The sequence below is a fragment of the Thunnus maccoyii genome, chromosome 18 (assembly GCF_910596095.1).
Source record: "Thunnus maccoyii chromosome 18, fThuMac1.1, whole genome shotgun sequence".
In the NCBI taxonomy this organism is placed as follows: domain Eukaryota; kingdom Metazoa; phylum Chordata; class Actinopteri; order Scombriformes; family Scombridae; genus Thunnus; species Thunnus maccoyii.
Window position 1 is genome coordinate 29,494,991 of NC_056550.1, and position 26,039 is coordinate 29,521,029.

Below are 26,039 nucleotides of genomic sequence, written 5' to 3' on the forward strand. Positions count from 1 at the left end.
CCATAAAAAAAGGGAGACATAAATCTTAAAACAGGAAATTTGGATTCTGTTGAAAAGGCCCAAATAAAATGTAATTTTAAGTGATGTGTTTAAAATTAATTCACAATTTGTAGTTATATATTTTTTTCTAATATGCTACTGTGTGAATCTATCTGTCACTTTACTGCATACAGTTGTAGAGAATTGATGATGAAATCTGGAAACTATCATCGGACCAACACAATGTCAGTATTGTATTCTGGTTGTTGATTGGTTAAAGAGGACGTCTTCCCTTGCAGCATCATTTAACATCTTTTGGCCAATCATAGAGTAGCATGAAAAAAATGAAGTACATTAAATTAATATAAGAGATCCTTCTCTGTGGACGAGAGAAAAGACCATAACGAGATGCCACAGACACTGACTTTTCACTCACTGTTAATAGAAACCACTGAACAAACCACTGTATGATGTATGAATATATTGATTAAGTAAAATTATATGATATTATTTGTAGGTCATGTGATTATGAAATAATATGACCAGAAATTACAAGTAAGTTTTGAGGGAATTATATTTTGGATAAATTTACACACTCAGAATTCAGACAATAAAATGTCGAAAGGTAAATATTGAACACTTTGTAGAAGACAAGCAGCTGCCCTGTGCAGGCCAATCATCTACAAGAAATCACATGACAGAGAAAACGAAAGGAAGGATGGAGAAGCTGCAGTCCTTTGTTACAGTTTCACTTTCGACTCTTTCTGTTGGCTTTATAAAAGGATGTTACAGCCACACAGCTGACTGAGAACTCATCCAGACACTCTGACTTCATCTCATCACTGCTGTAAGTCACAGACGTTCTTCAGCTCATGTTTTTATCTGATTTGTCTTTGAATCTTTAATCCAAATTAGATTCTTTCTTTTTGCTTCTTCAGCTTTTCTTTTCTTACTAAATATTCAAACATATTTTTTTCCTTTATTTCCTTTTTATTTTCTCCTTTATTTTCTCTAATTAGTCAATATTGTTGGAGTGTTCACTGTTAGAACTATCTGCATTATGCAGAAGGATACTTGAGGGTTAACAGTCATTTGTCAAAGCCTTAAGAAAATCGCATCAGAATGAGAAATACACCACAAAGTTCTAAAAACACAGGATGGGTGAGGGGTTATATAGTATGTCCAGGAAGGGGCAGCTGGGTGGACCCCCCCCACACACACACACACACAGTTAAGATAAAGAAGGGAGGACACCGTGCGGCATCTCAAGGTTCAAAATGTCTTCCACAAATCTTCCCTCAGCAACATTATACAATTTTCTCCATCAATAATATAATATAATAATTAATAATCATGATAGAGAGGTTTTGTGGAAAATGTGGAAAGAATGAAATAATTCTGATGTGGTGTGGAATATTGTTTCAAAATCTCAGTAGAGGTTCAGGAAAAGTATCTTAAGCACTCAAGGTTTGTTGAATTATGGTCAATAAAATACTGCAAATAGAAGCATCCATACGGTAATTATGAAGTTGATCTTGTCAGCCTTAAATGAGATGTATGATTATCAAAATCAAGACATTACACTGATCGAACACCACAGTTGTGAGTCCAGGGAAATAGTTTATCTAGACGGGACTGTGAGGGCAGCTCGTTGAACATGAGTTGGATATCAAGATAAACATCAAGATGTTCAAAATTTACAGTAGACTTCAGTCGCCCAAAACAAGGACATTTCCTAAGAGAAACAAAGTAAATTAATAGTAAAGTGTTCTACTTATAAGCAGTTAAAAGAGGAATTTAAGCAAGAGGAGAGTTAAAAGTCAATCATGTCATAAAAGAAAAGACAGGTAGAACACTGACATGAATTAAGTCATTAAGTTCAACCACCTGGAATCCATTAGATAAAAAGTAAGAGGACATCTGTAAAGCTGAAGATGAAAACTGGAAGGAGTGAGAAGAATTTGATGAGTCTCAGTGTTGATGATCAATAAATCTCCTTCATTAACAGAGTGAAGTGTTGATGCTGCAGACAAGGTCCTCAAATATGTGAAAATATTGCATAAAACACTTCATGTGTGAACATGTAATGATTATAAAACTCCTTCTGTGATGTTATTAACAGATCAGAGACATCATGGCTTTAACACATCGCCAGTGCACCGTTGAGATCATGAATCAGTGCCGTGACTTCACCCTGAGTAACCCCAGGTCTCAACTTTCCTCTCTCACATTAAACCAGATACCCCTGCAAACCCTGATGAGTCAGATGAGAAGATCATATCAGATTCATCTGTTAGCCTAGCTTAGCACAAAGACTGGAAGCATCTCCTGAAACTGATATCCTTGTTGTCGTCTGACTCTGGGGATTTCAGTCAGTCTCTTCATTCACTCAGCTGTTTCTCTTGTCTCTGTGACCAGTTGGTACACTTACAGTGGATCCTGTGTAACACCTTTGCCACCAACGCTTGGCCCCTCTGAATCCGGCAGCTCTCTGTTCATCAAGACTCCTCATACAGCCTGTGGATCTGTTGGAGTCTTCACCTACGATCTCCTGAATGGATCCACAAAGCAACACGATGGAAAAGTAGCTGTCATGTTCTCTAATCCTTATGATTTCAACTGGTACTTTAACTGGTATGCAGTGGGAGTCTTTGACATGGCCAAAACATGCGATTATGATCTTTATATGGAGATGTATTACAATGCACAGAAAGGGTTTGTCAGAGGTATGGCTAAAGGTCCCAGTCTGACTTACAAAAGTGATCTTGTTACCATCAGAGCCACCATGTCAGACAGTTACCAACCTGTCATCAATATACAGGTTTGTGACAGTGTCAAACATGTCAAGTGTAGCATCAGGAAAGTATTTACAACGTGTTTATGCTTCTGATTCTGTAGAATCTGCTGGTTATTATGTTTGTGATTAATACTGAATGTTTTCAGAGCTCCACAGTGATCTATACATACAGACTCTATTTAAGCATGTTCACAAGAGTGTGGGCAAACGTTTTATCTGTATTTATGCATGTGGTGATAGTATGCATGTTTCAATTATTACAGCAATTAACAATTATTCTTTGGCCACTGGAGGGCAAAATAATGTCACTGTTCTTTTAGCTCTACTTTGGTCTCAACTCCTGGGAAAAATATCAGGAATGTATTTATCAAACTTGTATGACCAAAACTTCAGAACACCTTACTGCTACTGACAGCCCAGTGATCATGAAGGAATTTCCAATCAGAGATATTGATTGACAATGGATCTGCAATATTGTATATTCTTTATTTCTTCCTTATGGTGTATTCAGTAGTGTGTTACACTACAAAGATGTATGATTATTTATTTTATTTAATCTTATTGGTGTGAAACCTTTAAATCTGCAGGAATAAAGAGCATGTGAAATATATTATCATATATTAATATTTTCTTAAATACAGAAGTGAATGAAAACTGTTATAATGTATAAATATATAAATATGGATGAAATAACAGGAAACGGTGTGAGATGGAAACTAAATTGTGCTGCGAGACGTTCAGCTGTTAGCAGATGAGCTACGTCAGAGAAATCAAACAATCAGGAGAATCTAGTTCCACGCTGACGAGTGCAGATCAGTGAAGATGATCAGGAAGTTTTTTCAAACATTGAAATAAAAAAAATGACTAAATGACTCTATTCTTAATGATTCTGCTGCAGTAATGTATTATATTTACAGCTGTTGCAGTAAAGTATCTTCTAGCAGAAACTCCAGCAGTGTGAAAGTGTTTGTGGTTGTGTTCAGACACCTGGTTCAGGTCTGAGAAGGATCCTGGTCTCTGTTTAATACAGAAAGACGTCTCAACATGTTTAATAACATTTAAGTGAAACCACCATCTTTCACCAACTCGAACCAAAGTGTTTGAGCCGTATAATAGGATCATAATCCAGGCAGAGATAATGTTTGTCAACGCAGCATAATTAGGAAAACAATCTAGTCGTATATGAACATCATTTCGAGGAGACAAGGTTGAATGTAGATATGAAGAGCTTTCTGCTGTGCTTTGATCATCAATAATCAACACATCTGTCTGTCTTCACTGTAAATTCATCTACTGTGATAATGTTCAGGATTTATTTATTGTATTTATTTGTTTGCACATAAAAAATAAAAGACTTTATAAAAGATTGAATGATTTGATTTGTACACAAAGACAAACATATATACAGTATAGATGGATGTAAAGTGGAGGAGAGGCCGGAAGCTAAAAGCTCTGTTTTCCAGAGTCTGGACATTCTGAAGTGAAATTAAACTGATGACACAAACTTAGCACATCGTTCTGGAGAAGTTTTCACAATACCATCACAGATACTGGGAGTACGACTGAACATAATGCTCAACAGGGAACGTTTTATAAACCAATATTTAGTAACATTCAGAGACCCAACCATCAGTGGAAAGATGAGTTACTCTGATTCTAGCAGTGTGTGTATAATATCTGTGTGCTTTGATCTGACTCAGCTGTTGAGTGTTGTGATATTTTTGTCGAATTGTGGTCAGGAAACACAAAAAAAGAATCTTACTGCAAACATGTGGATGTTGTGTGTATCTGTTTAAGCTGGCAGACACTGTGTATTTCTGTTAATTGTGTACATTGTGTTAACTCTGTCACACATATTATAATTAGCTGTTAATCCTATGATTTCTGTACCTTCTGGACGTCTGATTGATCGTCATGATGTGATGCTCCTCTGAATGTTTACACAGAATCTCCAAACAGGTTCTTCTTCTTCTTCTTCTTCTTCTTCTTTGTATGGATTTCCAGCAGACTAGATGTCTTGCAGAACATTGCTGCCTCTCCCAGAATAGTTTGTCTATTGACAATTCCAGTAAAGTTCTTATCAAAGTTGTTGTCAACAGAGAAAAAGGCAGCCTTACTTTTAGATAATTAATTTTGTACAGAAATCACCTGGATGAACCTGGCTTCTACAGATTCTATTGACACAACATGTCCTTTGTCTGCAGTGTGTTTGTTGTTGTTTACTTCTGAACTGTTTCAGATAACTTTATGCTGAATTGTGGGAAACTACTCAAACTGCAGACAGCCAGCCAGAACTTCTGACTGGTCAGAAATCCAACCGATCGTCCATCAGCTGATTGATTTTACACACTAAAAATCAATGGTGTTTAAGTAACTAAATCTTGTTATAATCTGCTCTACTCCTTTTAAACTTACATGTCAGGGTGTTTTATTAATTGTAACGTCCATGTTAAGAAAAATCAGAGATTTCTTTTTAAACACATTTTACATGTTAGAAAATAATTGCTGAAAATATGTGAAAAGACTGTGAACTATGTAGCACTGAATTGTGGGTGGGCCTGAAATTGTGGCTCTATGACGTAGAGGCACTGGCGCCGGAAAAGAGAAAAGAGGGGACAGCGAGACATTTTGTCCCTCCACTTTAATTTGGTATGGTAATAAAGTGGTAATGTCAAAGCCAGGTATTATGGTCATAGCGATAATGTCTAAGCCTACTCTAACATGTTGGATCTTTAAGTCCAATCATAACCAGAACACAGAGGACTGTGAGTAGACTATGATGGCTGCCAGTTCAGCTAGTTTAAATAATTTGACCAATAATTTTTTTGACCAGCACAAGCAGCACATGGAGAGTTTTGTATTTTACTGATCTTGAAATTTACTTTGCCCATCTGTGTGGTGTTGTGGTGCGGCGCTGCATGCAGGGTGAACTGCTGGGAGGAGACGTGCAAATAGGCAGCACAAAGTGAGTTGTTGGTGCTGTATTGATCTAAATGGTTTTGAGTGTGTAATAGACCCTTTTTCACAACAGACATTTTGACCTGTCAAAGAGGGAAAATCACAGGTGGAACTCATAACATTAATGATAACTGCAGCCAGTTTCAGCACTCTGGTATCTGCATGTTCACTCACTGACATGGCTTACTGGGACACTTAATGGAATGGAGCCACCTTTAGAGTTATTATTTACACCTGTACTTTTCCTACTCTGCCAAATCAAAATATCTGCCATGAAAAGGATCCATTAATAAGTTGTTGTGTCCTCAAACTGCACAGGAACAACAACTGATCTGACTGAAACTCAACTCGATTCTAACATCAGTCAGGGATGAATCATACAGTGTCTACTCTGCTTGAGTGCATGATCTGTTCATGACTGAATGATTTATAAGTATTCAGTTTCATCCCTCCTACAGCTTGCACAGAGACACTGAGGACTCAATATGAAGCAGTGGGTTCAGCTCGACCTCAAACCTAAACCCAAACCCAGCACACAGAGGCTGAGTGAATGTGGTATTGAAGGTATAGAGGTGGATCAGTGCGTCAGAAGAGACTCTGTAGAAGGACAGAGTGCCAGCAGGACAGTCCACATACACTGCTACTCTGTTAGAGACAGAGGAGGAGGAGGAGGAGGAGGAGTAGGGGATATGTATTTCTAGGCTTTTCTTATTGTGCCAGACAGAGTAACTAACGTCAATAACGTCAGAGCAGTGCAGACTCCAGGACTGATCATTCATTCCAAAATTGCATTCAGCAGTGTTTCCTTTCCTTTTGACTCCTCTGTAAGTCACTGATATAAAAACCATTCCTCTCCACTCGACCTCCCAGTAACAGCGACCAGTCAGATCATTTCTACATAGCAGCTGAGGACAGATGTCAAATCTTTCTGGATGATCAGGATATGACTGATACTCCTCCACACATGTCACCTTCCTTGTTGTGAGACAGTTTGAGGTCTGTGTTTGCTGTGTTTGGGTCCAGCTCCAGTTCACAGGCATCTGATGGAGAGAAGAAGACACAACATATAAGGATGTTTATATCAGGCCACAGCCTCTGGTCATGGTCATCATTTTACATTCAGGTTGAAGATGTCATCAAACGTGCAGGTGAATTTCCTACAAAAAAATCTAACAAAATGAGTTTTAGTCGTGGTTTGATTCCTGCTTTAGTGAAACAGATAACTTTATATAGAAAGTCAATGCGAAGATGCTGTGAAAATGCGCCAAGTAAACAATTTCAGATTCAGGCAAAAGTTTGCATAATATGGTATGAGACCCTCTCACAAACATGCAGAAGCAAGAAGGAGAGAGAAACAACCTTTATTTTTTTACCTTTAATCCTATTTTTTTTAGGTTTATGTGTTTAAATTTGTACAAAAAATTGGGTTTTTAATAATAAAAATCTGAAGAATAATAACATTATTCTACAGTTTCATTGCTTCAGCCATTATCTTCTTTCATATTAGGATTTTAAATGGACTTCTAACATTGCTGTGAAAATGGACCTTTTATTTTTTTATATAGTGTCATTACTTTGTGCTTTTAAAAACATATTTATTAATGTTTTTATTACTGGATCAACATTATAAGCTTGTATCTAGTTTTGTGATAAACAGTATTTTTTTGTTTGTTGTTTTCCTTCTCCTATTTATTGTGTGTCCAACTGATTTATATTATTCCCCTTACAAGGATAAAAAGGTTGTACTGGATTGAACTGAAACTGAACTGTAACTAGATGAATTGGCATTTGTTGTTTTCTTCTCAAACTGAATAAACATACTTACACTTCCTTCCACCAGGTTTCAGCCTCTGTTCTCCACCATGATCCATCCTGCAGGAGAAACACAGTCAGACACTGGTGGTGCTGGGTGGCTATGAATCTGCTTATGATACACAGTAGAGCAGAGAGATGATGTGTATATTTAAGAGACCAGAGTCTCTTCATTTGTTGGACAGCAGCTGCTTTGACTGTCATGGCTGCTGCTACAGTTGTTGGTCTGGTTTTGAACCTCTGAATCGCCACCAATATCTCAGATTTGGTTTGATGTGCTCAGTAATAACTGTTTCCCTGTTTGGAGAAATGATCTAACTAGTCAGTTGTCAAGTCTGTTGTCTGTCCATACCTGAGAGTGTCCAGTCTCCAGTAGGGATCCTCCAGTCCAGCAGACAACAACTTCTCTCCTGAGTCTCCTGGATGATTGTAGCTTAGATCCAGCTCTCTCAGATGGGAGGGGTTGGAGCTCAGAGCTGAGGCCAGAGAAACACAGCCTTCCTCTGTGATCAGACACCCTGACAGCCTGCATGGTCATATAACATGTACCTTAGTTTATACATAGAATATATTTTATTGACCATCACAAACAGTTAACTCAATAGTAGCTTGCCTGTGATGATCTACTTAGTAGCTGGTCATTTGGTTTAACTCAAATGAACAACAAAATCCTTTCTGAGCTTGAAGACACAGCGATGAATGCAGAGTGAGAAGAAATGCTTGTTTTACACTAAATATTAAATTATATAGGTTAAGATGTCAGTTAACCTTACCTCACAATGAAGCATACAACATGATGCTTAAGCTACAGAAGTTTTGTTAGTTTTAGTTCTTGTAAAACTGCTTGCATTTTGACATGTAACAGCGGAAAAGCTAAATGTGGATTTTGGAGGAAAACATATTAAGATTTCATAAAGTAAGGTATAGATCTCAGGTATCATATCACTATCAAAGATTTTCAGAAGATATTGTGTCCTATTTTTTACTGATGTTACCCTGCATGCAGAGCAGAATTTAAACAGTAATCTGCTGAGAAAAATTGTGACTCCTGACCTGAGAGTTTCAAGTGTACAGTGTGGACTCCCCAGTCCAGCAGACAGTAGCTTCACTCCTGAATCAAGTAGGTCATTATTACTCAGATCCAGCTCTCTCAGACTGGAGGACTGGGAGCTGAGAACAGAAGACAGGGCTGCACAGCTTCTCACTGAGAGGTTACAGCCAGTCAGCCTGAAGAAAAGTAAAGCTGGATTTATATTTCTGCATTAAGTGTTACATTGTACCTATAGCAAAACTTCACCAGGGCTGACATGCGTCTCCTTAGTCATGTTGGGGCTATAGTGATATCACATGGAGACAACAAGATCTGTGATTGACTGCTTGTCTTTTCCTCTACAAGTTTCTGTTGATGGTAGAGATTGATCAGAGTGAAGACAATGTGGAGCAAGTTGATAAAAGCCTTAGCTCACTGTGCCCCCTGTAGAGACTCATATTGGAATGAATGCACATAATGTAATAAGAAGTGATAAAAAAGTAATGATCTAATAATCTATTATCTATTATGAAATAAAAAAAAAAATATATATAACTTTTGCACATAATGCAACAAATTACTACATTTTGTTCAAGTCTAATGTTTTAAGGTCCAGTTTGCATATATTGTAATAAAATATTTAAATCTAATACCTTAAGGTCCAGTTTGTATCGCACATATAGCATTCCCAATTGTGCCTGTGTATTTACATGTATAGATTTGTCATCCAGATGCAAACCACAAACAATGATTATAGATTGTTCCTTTATGAGCATCTGAAGTGCTTTACTGTATACTGTATACTGATATGAAGAAAACCTTGTTACGAGGCACTACACTGGTCTCTCTCCACCCATGTCTCTCTGGACTTTAATTGTCAAATAAAGGCAAAAAAAGACAAAGAATCAAATTTAAAACTGAATGCAGCTGCACAAATACTGACAAAAACTAGGAAATCATAACATCTTCATCTTATCAAGACCTACAAATCATACACAGACACCACTGACCTAAATTCAACAGGAGGTCTGCAATTAGCCTTTCAAAATAAGACTTTGCCCCAATTTTGGCCCCCGAACAAACGCTATCTCCTCCGAGAGCATTAATGGTATAGGCTTCAAGCTTTAATAGGTGATTTATGACACTATGCTGAAAAAAGTTGTTGAAAACTTTGTAATAACTCAAACAGTTTGGATTTTATAAGCCCTGAAAGTTGCAGTGCCACATCACACCTTATAATGTAAACCAATGGGGAGGCAATCTATGGGCATGGACTTTGTGTCAAACTGAGGCTTCTGATGACTAAACTATACGTCTGACCACTTTCAAACCTGTATCAATGGATTCTCAACGAAATTTCCTACTAAAAAAATATAATTTTTAATGTAAGATTTGGCCAAAGTCATGGGATTTATGAGGAGATTTCACAAGAAGCATACTCTAAAATCCTCCTCTCCAACTGCTCCTGGTGATGTCACTCCCTCAGTGCTGCGAAACATTCCGCAATACACACTCATTGTAAAATCACAGGAGGAGCAAGAAAAGACTTTAAAACTAACACTCTAATATCTAAAAAACAATAAAAGATAGAAAAAACACGTAATGTCAAGATTTTTAGGTCAAAGTCTTGTGACTCATTGTCCAGCTGCAGTTACTTATTGTCTCTACACACCTGACAGTACACATGTCAATCAAACTTTGACCAGGTCATGTGGGTTAAAAGTCTTTCCTTTTCTAAAAATAGACTTGATGAAAATTAGGAAAATAATTTGTTTTACAAACAAACTCATTAAGAGTTTTCAATTTACTAAGTGAAATTCAAGTGAATGGGCCCAAAACTTGCATGATTTTGATGCCACAGGTGTGAGCAAGACAGACATGTCTCACCCTGCAGAAAATTCTCATCTTGTCAATCAAACTTTCAAAATAAAAGCACACCACACTTGTAAGAAATATCCCTCATTTTTAAAAAGCAAAATGATCTGATCCCAACGGGCCAGAGTGCGAGGCCCTGACCAACGCTGCTTGCAGCTTTAATTAACTTTGCTTCTTCCCTGGAGTTTTTGTGCTTTCTCGTCTCACAGGATGAGGGAATTGGGCCCCCTGGTTGCGGACGGCCAGGAACATGACTGCAGGGATGCCATGGTGGCATGGTCCTATGGGTGTCCTGCCTCTACACCCATACCTACTCCGGCGATTACTATTACTAGTCATATTTCAATTATTATCATCATTGTTATTGTTATTATTGTTGTTACTATGCTTCTCTGTGTCTCTCCGTCCCTCATTCTTTCTCTCCCAACCCAATCGGTCAAGGCAGATGGCCGCCCACCTAGAGTCAGGTTCTGCTTTCTGCTGTTAAAGGGGAGTTTTTCCTTGCTGCTGTCGCCAAGTGCTGCTCATGGAGAAATGTTGGGTCTCTGTAAATTAAAGAGTACAGTCTAGACCTGCTCTATGTGAAAAGTGCCCTGAGATAACTTTTGTTATGATTTGGTGCTATGTAAATAAAATTGAATTGAATTGAATTGAAATTGTTGTGGATCATGCTGTCATTTTAATTTCACAACTTTCCTTTTGAAACTGAATGAAAATGTACTCATGTGGCCCAGCCATAATAAGATAAAAGCTGTGGTGGAAAGTAACCAAGTACATTTACACAAGTGTTGTACTTAAAAACAATTTTAAAGGTACTTGTACTTTACTTGAGTATTTCCATGTGATGCTACTTTCTACATTTCAGAGGGAAATATTGTACTTCCTACTCCACTACATTTATTTGACAGCTTTAGTTACTTAGTTCAGATGAAAATTTGACACAATGGATAATATAACAAGCTTTTAAAATACAACACATTGTTAAAGATGAAACCAGTGGTTTCCAACCTTTTTGGCTTTTGACGTCTTACAAAAAGCAGTGTGTAGTCGGGGTCACATTTCACATGTCTATGAGTTGTTAACAGCTCCACCAAATAGTGATTTTTCCCTCTAAACTTCTCACATGCTTTCATTTCAATAAATGTTCAAATGATCCAATATTTCAGCAAAAATCAAAGATTAGAGAAAAAGTCCAAAAACTGAAAACAGATTTGTGCATCAGAACTTTGTTTTTTCTTCTTTCCTCTCCCATTAATCATCTCACCACCCCTCAGATTTATCTGCTGACCCTTTGGAGGGGCCCGACCCCTAGGTTGGGAACCACTGGACTAAACTAGCTAACTGTATATAAAGTAGTGTAAACTAGCTCCACCTCCAGCAGCTACAACAGTAACATGCTGCTCTAACACTGATGCTTCACTATTAATAATCTAATGATGTCATATATAATAATATATCAGTCAGAGGGACCAAACCACTACTTTTACTGCAATACTGTAACTACATCAAGCTCATAATACTTATGTACTTTTACTGCAATACTTTAACTACATCAAGCTCATAATACTTATGTACTTTTACTGCAATACTTTAACTACATCAAGCTCATAATACTTATGTACTTGTACTGTAGGAGGATTTTTCATGCAGGACTTTTACTTGTAATGGAGTATTTTTACATTGCTGTATTGGTACTTTTTACCGCAGTAAAGGATCTGAGTACTTCTTCCACCTCTGGATAAAAGTTTGTTCTGAGAAGGCTTTGTTGTAGTATTCCCCCAAATAAACTATAAACTATAGCCAAACACATGCTGCTGGTTTCTACAGCAGGACTTTTGGAATTGTACATAAAAGCTGTGACATTTTGTCATAAATCATCACATTTAAGTTGATCTCTCCCAAACACTTACAGAGCTTTGTTGGAGGCTTCGACCACTTGCAGCAGCCTCAGAAGAGCCTCCTCTGAAGCTCTCTCTGAAGAGTATTTCTTCAGGTCAAACACATCCAGATCTTTTTCTGATGACAGTAAGATGAAGATCAGAGCTGACCACTGGGCAGAAGACAGTTCATCTGTGGAGAAACTTCCTGATCTCAGGTACTGTTGGATCTCCTTCACTAGAGAATGATCTTTCAGTTCATTCAAACAGTGGAACAGATTGATGCTTCTCTCTGCAGACAGATTCTCTCTGATCTTCTTCTTGATGTACCTGATTGTTTTCTGATTGGTCTGTGAGCTACTTCCTGTCTGTATCAGCAGGCCTTGTAGGAGAGTCTCATTGGTCTGCAGTGAAAGCCCCAGGAGGAAGCGGAGGAACAAGTCCAGGTGTCCATTTGGACTTTTTAAGGCTTTGTTCATTGCAAGTTTGTGGACATTTGTTGTCGATGTTTTTCTGAAACACATCTGCAAACTTTGGACTCGTGACATGGGCATCACGTTCTTGTTGTAGTTTGAGAGTGATATTTTCACATGAACCGCAGCCAGAAACTCTTGGATGTTCAAATGATTGAAGCAGAACATCTTTCTCTGGTTCTCGTACTTCCTCTGGCTGCTCACCTGTTTGAAGATATGAGTGAACACTGCAGAGTACTTTGAGGCAGCTCTCAGATGAAGGCCACTGTGTTTCAGGTCTCCCTCGGTGAAGATTGTGTTGTTCTTCAGCAGCTGCTGAAAAGCTAGTTTAGCCAGTGACTGAATGTATTGAATGCATTTGTCTGGGCTGTACATCTGCTTTGCCTGGTTGATCTGAACCACCAGGAAGTGGATGTACATCTCAGTCAGGGTCTCGGGCAGCTCTCCTCCCTCTCTGCTTTTCAATACATCCTCCAGAACTGTAGCAGTGATCCAGCAGAAGACTGGGATGTGGCACATGATGTGGAGGGTTTGTGATGTCTTGATGTGGGAGATGATAGTGCTGGCCTGCTCCTCATCTCTGAATCTCTTCCTGAAGTACTCCTCCTTCTGTGGGTCAGTGAACCCTCTGACCTCTGTCACCATGTCGACATACTCAGGAGGGATCAGATTGGCTGCTGTAGGTTGTGTGGTTATCCAGAGGCGAGCAGAGGGAAGCAGTTTCCCCTTGATGAGGTTTGTCAACAGGACTTCTACTCTGGTGGATTTTGTTACATCCAGACAGGTATTTGCTTTGGTCCTGAAGTCTAATTGAAGGTTGCTCTTGTCTAGTCCATCGAGCACAAACAGAAGCTTGACTTCACTGTTGTCAGTGTTTCTGGAGCTCTGTAATGTTGTGAAAATGTCATTAAGAGTTTCCTCCTTAATGCTGTTGGTTTCTGGGATACATGTGTGAATGAGCTCTGCCAAATGAAACTTCTCTCCCTTCCAGAAATTCAGCTGCTGGACAGTGAATGGGAACACGAGATGCAAATCTTGATTTGCTTTTTTTTCAGCCCAGTCTGACACAAACATCTGCACAAGGAATGATTTGCCAAAACCTGTGATCCCATTGGTCAGCACTGTTCTTACAGGTGTGCCTTGTTTGGAGAGGTGTTTGAAGATGTCGCAGGGTTTAATTGGTTTTGCTGATGTCACGTTAGCATGTCCGTCCTGCCTGTCTGTGACGAACAGCTCCATGTTCACGCTGTGCTGCCTCTCAGTCCACACCTCTTGTGCACACTTAAACCGATTCTGGAGGTCAGACTGCAGTGTGAGGTGGAGCAATGTGTCGGAGCATGGAGGCTGTGGTACTGGTATCACCACATCTGTGGACACCCATGAAACATAAATTTGAAAGTATGTTCCTTTCTAATCAGACATTTTCACATAAGTTCAGTGAATTATTTTTAGACTCACCAAGTGTGCTGCATGTGTTCAGTTCCTCACTGGAGTTGTTCAATAAATGCACCTCTTTTACTGAAACATAACATTTTTACATCACAATTTGTTTTATAGCCATGTAAATTCAACTCATATATGTATATATATATGTGTGTGTGTGTGTGTGTGCGTGTGTGTCATTAATATACAAAATAAACACTAATGGGCCTAACACTGAGCCTTAAGGAACTCCGCAGGTATCCTTCAATAACTGTGAATTTAAAATGATTTATTTGAACATTTTGATACCTTTTCTCCAGGTAACTACTTAACCAGGAGTGTTCTACCCCTCTAACTCCATATCTTTTTGATTTCTTCAGTAGTAAGTCCTGGTCTATAGTATCAAACATTTTTTTGAGATCCAGGAATATTCCCACAGTATATTCTTTATTGTTATATTATATTTATTTAGTATTTTCTGTTGTAGTTGATATTTCCTGCACAAAAAACAAGTTTGTATGAGTACTATTACCCACAGCTCAGTTTTAGAACAGTAGATATGCAAAAGTGTAACAGTAGTAAAGATGGTTGGATATTTTTTGTTGTTTGTGAGAAGAACTTTACCTTCAGTGTGCCTGCTGACAGGTGGGAGGTCAGGAAGGAGAGCAGTCTGTGGCTGAACAGATGAAGCCTCTTTATTCTGTGAAGTCTCTCCAACATCACTGACTTCCACTGAGAGAGGAAGAAACATATCAGTGGGTCACATTATGCTTTTTACTGTGCTGATGACAGATTTATTGTTGACCATGTTGTGACTCAGCATGTTAAAGTCATTTATCCAGCAAAAATATTCTGTAGTTCCACTTTCTCAATTTCATAGATTTGCTGTTTTGTCAAAATTTTATTTTACAGAAAACAAAACATTTTCAGGTTTTGAAGTATTGTTTAGGAAAGCAGGAAAATTGTTGACAACACAGTAACATGCAGCTGCGGTTGATTTACCACAAGAGGAAACATCTAGCAACACATTTGCAGCATCATGCAGCAGATCATACTCATGCCAATGTTCCTTTCTAATCAGACATTTTCACATTTGTTCAGTGAATTATTTTTAGACTCACCAAGTGTGCTGCATGTGTTCAGTTCCTCACTGGAGTTGTTCAATAAATGCACCTCTTTTACTGAAACATAACATTTTTTTTACATCACAATTTGTTTTATAGCCATGTAAATTCAACTCATTTACATATGTATGTACGTATATATATATATATATATATATATATATATATATATATATATATATATATATATATATGTGTGTGTGTGTGTGTGTGTGTGTGTGTGTCATTAATATACAAAATAAACACTAATGGGCCTAACACTGAGCCTTGAGGAACTCCGCAGGTATCCTTCAATAACTGTGAATTTAAAATGATTTATTTGGACATTTTGACACCTTTTCTCCAGGTAACTACTTAACCAGGAGTGTTCTACCCCTCTAACTCCATATCTTTTTAATTTCTTCAGTAGTAAGTCCTGGTCTATAGTATCAAACATTTTTTTGAGATCCAGGGATATTCCCACAGTATATTCTTTATTGTTATATTATATTTATTTAGTATTTTCTGTTGTAGTTGATATTTCCTGCACAAAAAAACAAGTTTGTATGAGTACTATTACCCACAGCTAAGTTTTAGAACAGTAGATATGCAAAAGTGTAACAGTAGTAAAGATGGTTGGATATTTTTTGTTGTTTGTGAGAAGAACTTTACCTTCAGTGTGCCTGCTGACAGGTGGGAGGTCAGGAAGGAGAGCAGTCTGTGGCTGAACAGATGAAGCCTCTTTATTCTGTGAAGTCTCTCCAACATCACTGACTTCCACTGAGAGAGGAAGACACATATCAGTAGGTCACATTATGCTTTTTACTGTGCTGATGACAGATTTATTGTTGACCATGTTGTGACTCATTGTTTTGAGTTATGATTTATAATTCATGTGTTAAGGAGCATTTTTAAATTGCTAATATTGTCTGTTGTTATGTCACATTATATGTTTTCATGTTTATCAGCGATGTTGTGTTATTCATTAATGTTCCCTCTAGAGCTGCTACCAATGATTATTTCATTATTGAATAATGTGATGATTTTGTTTTGTCTATTGACTAATCAGGGTTGTAGTTGGAAGTAGACGCCTCCATCACTGTGGTGACTCCTCACGAGTTGTGGTTGTAGTCTACAAACTAAATGTCCCAGTTTGAACTTTTTATCAGCTGCTCCAACGACAAACTGACACCACAAACCTCTGCTCCATCAAATCTTTCTGACTTTCAGAAATCTCCATTAAACCCTCATGTTTCATTCTGAGCAGCGTGCCGACAAAGGGCCGACCAGGCACCACTAAAGACGGAGCGATCTGCCTACACGGGGCCGATGTTGAGCCACTCCCCGCTGATCTCTGTTAGCTTGATGCTAGTGTTACATTTCTCTTACAGCATCAGTGTTTGTGATTTGTATGAAATGATGCATTTCTTCTGATTGCAGTGACAGACATCAGGACATGCTTTGTTTTGTCCCAATCAACAGTCCAAACCCCCAAAATATTCTGTGAACAGTTGCAGAAGACAAATAATCACCAAAGAATTTGAGGATTTTTTTTCTTTTAAAATTAGTCAAAAAAATCAACTAACCAAATAGTTGCTGATTAATTTTTTGATGATCGAATAATAGATTGAGCTCGAGTTGATAAAGCCAGCCAGATTCAGAGCACCTGGGCCTAATCCTTCCATATCATAAAGGACAGCTGCCAGCTCTCCCACCTTGACTCATCCCAGCCAACAGCTGCAGGCTTTTGCTTCTTCTTTGTCTTTAGCTTTGTTTTCACTCCACAACACCTTAGCCTTCACTGTTCATGCATTCACACCTACATTACTGATGTTACTGACTAGCTCACTCCATATTTGTAGTTATTTCTTCAGTTGTTTACTTTATTATAATAAATATCTTTAATTTAATTTCATCCATTGTGTCCCACGTTTGTCATGGCCTAGGAGCTGGGTTATGAAATATTAATTATGTTTTTTCATCATTATTATTAAATGATATCCACTCTTGAACTCGTGTTGAGTGTGTTGTTTGAGTTGTTCTGTTTCCTATTTTACTCTTTTGAATAAATCTTTGCTCGGTCCTAAAAAATTAGTTATTTTCCTTTTTTTGAATATATATATATAAACCCTGAATGTCCCATTAATGTCATTGGACAGAAGAATGGCTAATAATTGATTCATGCCATTATTTTATACCCATCTCTAAGTTATCATTATAGTTATCTCACTTTTCTCTTCTTGTTCCTGAGTAAAGGCAGATGGCAGTGCTGCTTTAGCAGGTATTTATCTCTGTAGTCAATATTTAGCTTTTTATTTCTCTAAACCACGTTGTCAGTCCTGCTCTGCTCCACAGGCTCTACAGCCTCAAAGGTTAAGAAATAATCAGTTTACTGACAGCAGTCTAGCTCACAACCATTGTCATATACTGTATGTATAATATTTTGATGAGCAGGTGTTCAGTGGTTGAAGCTTGCTCACCTGCACCAGGTGCTGCACCAGCTGACTGACCTGCAGCAAATAACAATCATATCATTTATTAGTTTTTTCATTTCTGAGAGTGCTCAGACTTCATGATGTGTTTCGATGACTGACCTTCAGCTCCAGATTCTGTGTTTGATAAACTCTCCACCAGATCATTCCTCTTCATCCTCTTTAAAACCCTCTTGGCGACCTCCACGCACTGCTGGCTGTAGGTCTGCACCATCAGGTCCACTGTGTCCGGCCTGTCGGCCGTCTCTAGCCGGCTCTTTGGGATCGTTGGTAAGTCCTTCAGGAAGTAAGCCTGCTGCAGGTACCACTTGAAGTTTTTCAGCTCCCTGTCTCCCAAATCCTCTAAAGCTTCCAGCATCTCCATGGCCGTCGCCATCGCTGCTGAAATCAGAGGGAGTCTTCAGCTCCGAGGACGGTTAAAGGTTTCACCTCATCACAGCAGTACCTGTGGGTGAAGAGACATGGCCCTTCCAAATTTAGCTCAAATTTTAACCAAATTTCCAGAAAATGATCAAAAGAACATACTATTGTTATGTGAATATTAGGAGATAAACTGGTCGTCTGCTCTGATGACTCATCGTAGGCAGCTGGATTCATATTTTCTAATAGTTTCAGCTCCTCTAATACGACTACAGACACTGATAAATGTATCTGCTTATTTCTGGTTCTTCTTTTCATTCTTTGAGAATATTTCTGTGAATGAAAGTTGTTATAGTGTTACTACAGTTTCATAACCTTTTACAAGCAAATGTCAAGTTATGTAACTTTAAAACACAATGCACAAATAAATGCAGAGTAATTCGTATCTGTATCTGTGCCTCTAATTTACAATTCGTATATCATCATTTGTAACTTGTACATCATCATTTCAACGTCAACTTAGCATTTTTAAATCGAAATATATTTGTGAATCTCTACCTATTTGTTTGGACTCTTCCACACAAAATCCACAAATGCAGGGAACACGTGATTTGTAAAATGTCACGTGACTTGTATATCGTAAAACAAAATGCATAAGTGATTTGTATCTGTATTGTGGAAGATATCAGTGTGTGTGACTGGGTTTCCTGTCTTGTTCCTGTTCACCAGTGAACACAATGTGTCAGTTAAAGCTAGTAAGTGGTACCTTTGAGTTCAGATCATTTTACCAGCTGATGATAAAATGAAAAAGAGAAACTGGTTTCATGAGGAATAATGATATCCAGCCCTTTGTCAGTAAATCACACATTTTAAGTTTTACTTTACTTTTCAGGCAACACACATGAATCATCGTAAGTGCGATGTCGTGTTTTAGGTTGATGTTCGACATTAAAACAAACGCAGAGACATCAAAACACAAGTAGGACGTCCGTCTTGTTTTAAAAACTCTGTTTTCCAGCTGTGTTCACAGACATTTAACATTGTGATAAAACTGTCATAAGTTAGATTTATTAACAGAAATTGAACAAACAGCCATACCTGTTGGAACAAACTGAAGTCTTGACTGCAGATCTTTATTGTTTCTTCATCCTTCAGGAAGTTACCACACTGTAACCACATCCTATTTTGCAACTGAGAACAGAATGAGCTGCTGATCTGACTGATTCATTGTCACAGTATGCATTATTATTCAGCCTTTTTAAACTTTATTTACTTATAAAAGCCTATAACTAAATTGACCTTGCATCTCCAGCACCATGTCTGTGTCTTTAGAAACAAATAAATATGTTTTATGATGTGACAACACTGTGGTTAAGGCCTGGTGAGGTTTAGACAGATTAAATTATTCCATCATAGGAGGACTGTAACTATTGTCTTCCATAATCCATTGATTGTTCAGTGCATAAAATTCATATAATTCATACAAAATCATTATTCCCTGAAGCCCAAGTGAACATATTCAGATGATTTGTTTTGTCACAAACACAAAGATGTTGAGTTTACTGTCATGGAAAACAGAAGAACCAGCAAATATTCACATGTGAGAAGCTGCTGCCATTTTTTGTGTTAAAAACTGAATTAATTTATTTATCAATATTGTTGCCAATTAGTTTTCTGACAGTTGACTAATCAGTTAATCATCTGATCATGTCAGCTCTGCAGTACCCCCGTCTGGCCATGCTGGGACTGAAGCAGCAAGAGCAAAATGACCAGTTTATTATAAATAAACGGGTAAAAAAATTAAAAGGTAAAATAATAATAAGTCATTAAATAATAAAAGACAAAAGATCCTCCTCACTAATTAAATACAGCGTCTTTTTTATTCACAACAAGGATTCACAATTTTTCAATTATGTCTGAAAACAACAGTAAGGAGCCCAAATGAAGTGAAACCTTCTCCTTCTGTGCACAAATGTATTTAAAAGTTTATCTGAAGCTAATATGAAGCTTCAGCATCCAAACGAGTCAAATCAAGTAGATATCTTTCAACGTTACAGTCTTTTTAGTGCCAAAGTTCCTCTTTTTGTTACTATACTTCCACCTGCAGCTCAACAGAAGGAGGACTGTGGATTTTGTCCTCCATCACTTCCATTGTAAGGTCATTATGAAGGGATCTTCTAATGGTCAGTATGAACAGGAGGAATGATTACAGCAAGAAAAACAGCTTTAGTGTTCATTTGATGACTGACTGTTGTTTTCAGACACACATGAAAAATTGTGATCCTGTCCTGTAGAAATCTACTTATTCAGTCAGATGGGAAACAGGAGTCTACAGCCACACTAGCAGCTATAAACTAGATATAAATGAGCTTATTCCAGATAAATCACAACTGACAAGCTTGTTTTTACACTGTAAAATGTCCTAAACACTACTGTACATATCCTGATTATTTGATAACTAATTTTCAGGAATCCTTATGAAAGATGTTTCTGTGTGTTATCAGATAAACAGTGACAGCAGGAAATAAATCCAGTATCAGTCAGGATACAAAGTTCAGCTGAGGCTGATGGAGACGTCTTCAGTTCTGCAGGTATTTGATCATAAACCAAAAGCATCACAAACAGATAAAAAGGAGAAAAAAGCTTTAAATGTTATTATAATGTTATTCAAACATTATGAAAAACACAGAACAATTTCTTGTCTCATGAGAGTTGAGGACAGCTGCCCTGAAACTCAAAGTGCAGCTGTTTAATGAAACGCTGCCATCTGGTGGTGACAGGAGAGATTACACCATTCATTTCTTAAAGGCTGGTGGACCTGGATGTATAGTAGTGTCTACAAGTTCACACTTCACAAGAGCTCAAAGTTCAGTTCACAGATTGAAATTAACTATCAAATGCCAAATCAAATGCCAAGTGTAAATGCAAAAAAAAAGCTTGTAAGTATTTCCATTTAAGCTTTTCCATTTCTCATTTTGAGTTCCATATTTGATGTTTCCCTTTTCTTATTGCCATTTTTAATTTAATCTTTACAATTTAAGCTTTCAGTTTGAGCATTTCCATTTAACCTTTTGCATTTCAAATTTCACTTTTTCCTTTTTAATTTGCTTTTTCTTTTTAAGCTTATTGTGGCCTGATTATTCTTAGTAGTGTAATAAAATAAAAATCTTTTTTTTTTATTTTATCTCTTTTAATTTTCTATTTGGACTTTTAATTTTAATTATGACCGAAAATATCCTCCATACAACTGAAATATATGCAAGTAAATGTGTCAAACTGGAACTTTTCAGTATGAATATGTTCCGGTGTTAAAGCTTCGCATAGCAGCCTCATCATTACTTATGTGCTGTCAATAATTTGTTAAAATAATACTAATTGAGGGTGACAGAAGCCCAATTTCAGTTTTTAATACTATTAACAATGAACTGTTGCACAAGTTCAGACTAAAGTGTTTCTAATAATTTATTAAAGAAATGATTGAACCTTGCAGAGCTGCTCCCAGTCGAAATTAAGGAGAAAGTATTCATATGTTAGTAGTTAGAAGTAATAAATACATAAAAACAATAAATTATGTGCACACAGAGAGCAGACAGTTCATTGTTAATGTCTTATTAACAGTCAGTATTAAAACGTGGCGTCACAACAACTACAATAACAGGCTTCATGTCTCTGGCCTCAGTTTAACAAACAATTAACATTCTTTTGACAGGGAAACACTGTCCGAGGAAACACAAAGAGGGAATTTGATGCTAAAAAGACTGTAAATGTGTCAGATATCCACTTGATATGACTAACTCAGACTGCTGAAGCTGAATAGAAGCTTCACACAGACTTTTAAATGACTGTGTGGACACACTGTGGATTTTATCCTCCATCACTTCCATTGAAAACACATTTGAAGGATCTTTAATATCCAGTATGAACAGGAGGAATGATTACAGCAAGGAAAATCTCTTTCACTGTTCATACGGACACCTGACTGCTGGTTTAACACACTGGAAACACTGGGAACACTGGGAACTGGTCCTTTAAGGTCTATGCTTAGCTTTCACCACTAGATGTCACAGTTTCATGATTTGATGGCGGAATAAAGTTTCTTCAGATGTCAGGGCTGAAAAGACTCTTTCCTGTTGGTGCAAATGTAAATGTTGAAAAAAATGCACTGATCACAATCAACTGAATTTGGTGAACTGACTCACAAAATAAGAAGTATGGAAGATGCATTTGAAAAAAGATGGACTGTCTGCTGAGAGAGATAGGTGGTGTGCGGCCTTCAGGGGAGAACCGAAACATCAACCTCCTCGAACTTCAGGTGGTGCTCCTGATACTCCAACACTTCCTGACTCTGGTTCAGGGGAGACGTGTTGGTGAGAAGAGACAATCGCACCACAGTTGGGATTTATTGGGGCGACTGTGGCTCAGGAGGTAGAGTGGTTTCATTAAAAACAGACGTCTCAGAAACACATCCGTTTGTGGTGCAATCTCAATCCACTGATGATTCGGTGATTTTATAGACAAGATCAACCTAAATACTTGCTGCAGACATGTTGCAATAATGGATTAATGCTTAAAATATGAATTATTTATTTCAATTAAACACTCTCCGACCAAAATCGGCACAGAAAATAATGTTTAATGTGGTTAAAACAAGAAAGGTATAAATCAGTCTATATTGATCTATAAATGAATGTGGGTGATTCTCACCGTATCTGCAGCTGTTTATACTGTATGAAAAGCTTCTCCTTCACTTCATTAAATCCCTGCAGCGTCTGAAGGCAGCAGGACTGATATGTTGATCAATCTGCAGCCAGAGCACGGTGCCATTACGCACATTTGTTGACTATAAACTATCACCTTCATCCAACTCTTTCTCATGTTGCTCTTCATGAACCAAAATAGCAGATTTGCGTGGAGACACCCACACTGTCTGTGAATCTAAGACCGACCACGCTGTCCTTGTTGTTGCACTAAAATAGGGCCCTGAATATAATCTGAGATGCTGCAGAAACATCAGCAATGATGTTCTGTTTTCCACAGCTGCTGTGCATCTGATTATTGCCTTGGACTTTATTAAATACGTGTAGCATCACGCAGCAGCTGAAATGATACATGTCTTTTGAGAGTTGATGTACAAATTTATGCAGGTGGCACAGCAGCAATAACTTCATTAACACCCGCTCCTGTCAGGATCTGACGGTTATTAATGTTCTGCATTCTGTTACACATCTACACCATTGACTGTATATAAAAAGGTCAGCTGTTACACACAGATTCCAGGTTTATAAAGTGGAATTGTTTGTAATAAAGCACCGTTATGGATGAATCCTGAGCTCCATCATAGCTGTCAGGACATTTGGCTGAGATAAGCCTAAAACCCCATACCCACTTGGACTCCCTCCCCAAATGTCTGACTGAAGATTTGCTGAAAACAGCACTGTGTAAAACAGTAAGGGGCTGTGTTGGTGCGGGCGTGTTATTTAAAGTGCTGGTGAGACAATGAAATACGATCCAGCAAGTCCGGTTGGAGTAACAGATTATTGTGTTTAAAGGCTGATCATAAAAAGGTCTCTTCCTGTCTCAGCACATTAAAACAGACGCACCTTGTAAAACTGTTATCTAAACCGTGCCTCTGATTATATTCGCTTTGCTTTCTTTGTCATGACAATAATCCTGCAGACCCTTTGTTCTGTCATAAAGTATGTCGGGTAAAAGTGGATGATTGTTCTTTTTATAACTAAATATTCCCAACATGCAAACAAGATTAGTAAATCAATGAATGTACACACCTTATTTTATTTATTGGCTTATTGAGATGACAAAAGGGAAAGTTACTGTGGCTGTAGCCAGACTGGTGAAAGAGACTCACACGGTAGGAAATAAGGTTTCAATTGCCAATAAAGAGCGTCCTTAGAGACTCAGTTAAGTGTTCTGAGGTAATAATGAAACTCAGTGAATGCAGTGTAACTGTGGGTGGACAAAAATCAGTGTATTGAGTGCACAAATGAGTATATTTTGGCTGTGGACATGAATTTCCCTCATCACTCCCACTGGATTTTGCATCGTTTCAACACAGATAATTTGAGCCTATTTGTACACCCTCTTTACATTTAAGAGTAGGCCCAAAGCCTTCCTTTTTGATAAAGCTTATAGTTAGTGTTATGGAATTTTCTATCTGTAGGAGCTAAGAATTGAGTAACACTGGGTCAAGCCTGGGCCTTGAGGTCACAGAGTGAGCAACACTGGGTCTTAGGCTGAAGGAGACAATGTTTCCTCTCCTTGAGACTCAGAACTGTCTGTGATGTTTGGGGAGGCGGAAGCCTTTCTGATAAAGGGTAAATCGGTGTTGCTGTGGTTACCAAGGTCGGCGGGGGCCTTCCTAGACAACACAGATAGGTGGCTGCGTAAATTCCAATGGCACAATCCATTGGCATTCAAACCAGAATGTGCTGATGGTGACCTGAAGCTCCTACGTCATATTGTAGGATGATCTGTTGGGGTTAAAGACCAAAACAGTAAGAGATGGCATCTTGTGCTGACAACTATGATGATCACTGTTTCTGTTCTCCGCTTGGCCAAGTGTTCAATAAATATTCTCAGCATAAGACATCGAAGGCTCCTGGACAATTTCTTCACTGATGAGCTGACCATTGATCAACGTTTCTGGTCAGGCCTAATTAAGGGCCAGCCCTTAATTATGCTGCTATAGGCCTAGACTGCTGGGGGACTTCCCATGATGCACTGAGCTCCTCTATCTTCCTCTCCATCCCTATACATTCATGTACCATTAATACATATTACTAACATGGTTTCTTCCCCGGAGTTTTCTGCTTTCTCGTCTCGCAGGAGACCTTCGGCTGCAGACCAACAGCTGTCCAGTGTGACGCCCACCGCTGCTGCTATTATTATCATTAGTTATTTTTCTATTATTATTTTTGTTGTTAGTGTTATTATTTTTGTTTTTTGTGCTTCTCTTTGTCTCTTTCTCTCCTCTCCCCCTCCCTCTTTCTCTATCAACCCCACCGGTCAAGGCAGCGTCCACCTAGAGTCCGGTTCTGCTTGACGTTTCTTCCCGTTAAAGGGGAGTTTTTCCTGCTGCTGCTCATGGAGGAATGTTGGGTCTCTGTAATTTAAAGAGTACAGTCTAGACCTGCTCTATGTGAAAAGTGCCCTGAGATGACTTTTGTTGTGATTTGGTGTGATGTAATTAAAATGACCTGTAAATTTTATAAACTATTGCAACTTTAAAGATATATATGTCAGAGAGAGGTTTTATCACCACTCAGGCAGTCTTTGACAGGAGTTTTATTACTGGGAGGGTCAGCCAAAACACAAGACAGGTAAAGATAAAAGGTAAAAAGCTATGAGGCCCTTGCAACAGTGACCACACACACACACACACACACACACACACACACACACACACACACACACACACACACACACATGCTCAGGTGTTCAAAGAGCAAACAGGAGGTGAGTTTATGACAGCGCTTATTGTTCTCTTCTTGAGAACTCTGAAAGACATGCCAAGGCAATTAAGCTAATCGGAGGTCACTAAAATGAATGTTGAGTCAGTGTGCATATATACGAAGACAATGTGGGACTCTGTCATATTCTCTGCGCCGCTGCCTAATCTGACCAGTGATGTCATGTATAGCCGCATGTCACAATTCAACCGCTGGCTGTCGAGGTGGCGTCCAGCAAACGATGTGGGCTTCATAGATAACTGGCAGACTTTCTGGGGAAGACCTGGTCTGATTAGGAGAGACGGCATACATCCCACTCTGGATGGAGCTGCTCTCATATCTAGAAATATGCCTGAGTTTATTAGTAGACCAAAACCATGACAACCCAGAGCTGA

General features: G+C 38.2%; 1 protein-coding gene across 1 annotated transcript; it reads right to left on the reverse strand.

Moving 5' to 3' along the window:
* Nucleotides 1-3,853: 3,853 nt before the first annotated feature.
* On the reverse strand, nucleotides 3,854-19,317 carry LOC121884951 (NACHT, LRR and PYD domains-containing protein 3-like). The gene is given in 13 exon segments (XM_042394081.1): nucleotides 3,854-6,709; nucleotides 6,711-6,774; nucleotides 7,560-7,606; nucleotides 7,899-8,072; nucleotides 8,600-8,773; nucleotides 12,362-14,168; nucleotides 14,260-14,319; nucleotides 14,848-14,955; nucleotides 15,345-15,404; nucleotides 15,999-16,106; nucleotides 17,807-17,836; nucleotides 17,921-18,263; nucleotides 19,277-19,317. Coding segments are annotated over 12 exon segments (3,429 nt in total). The 5' UTR covers nucleotides 18,195-18,263; nucleotides 19,277-19,317; the 3' UTR covers nucleotides 3,854-6,186.
* Between the last annotated feature and the right edge of the window lie 6,722 nt (nucleotides 19,318-26,039).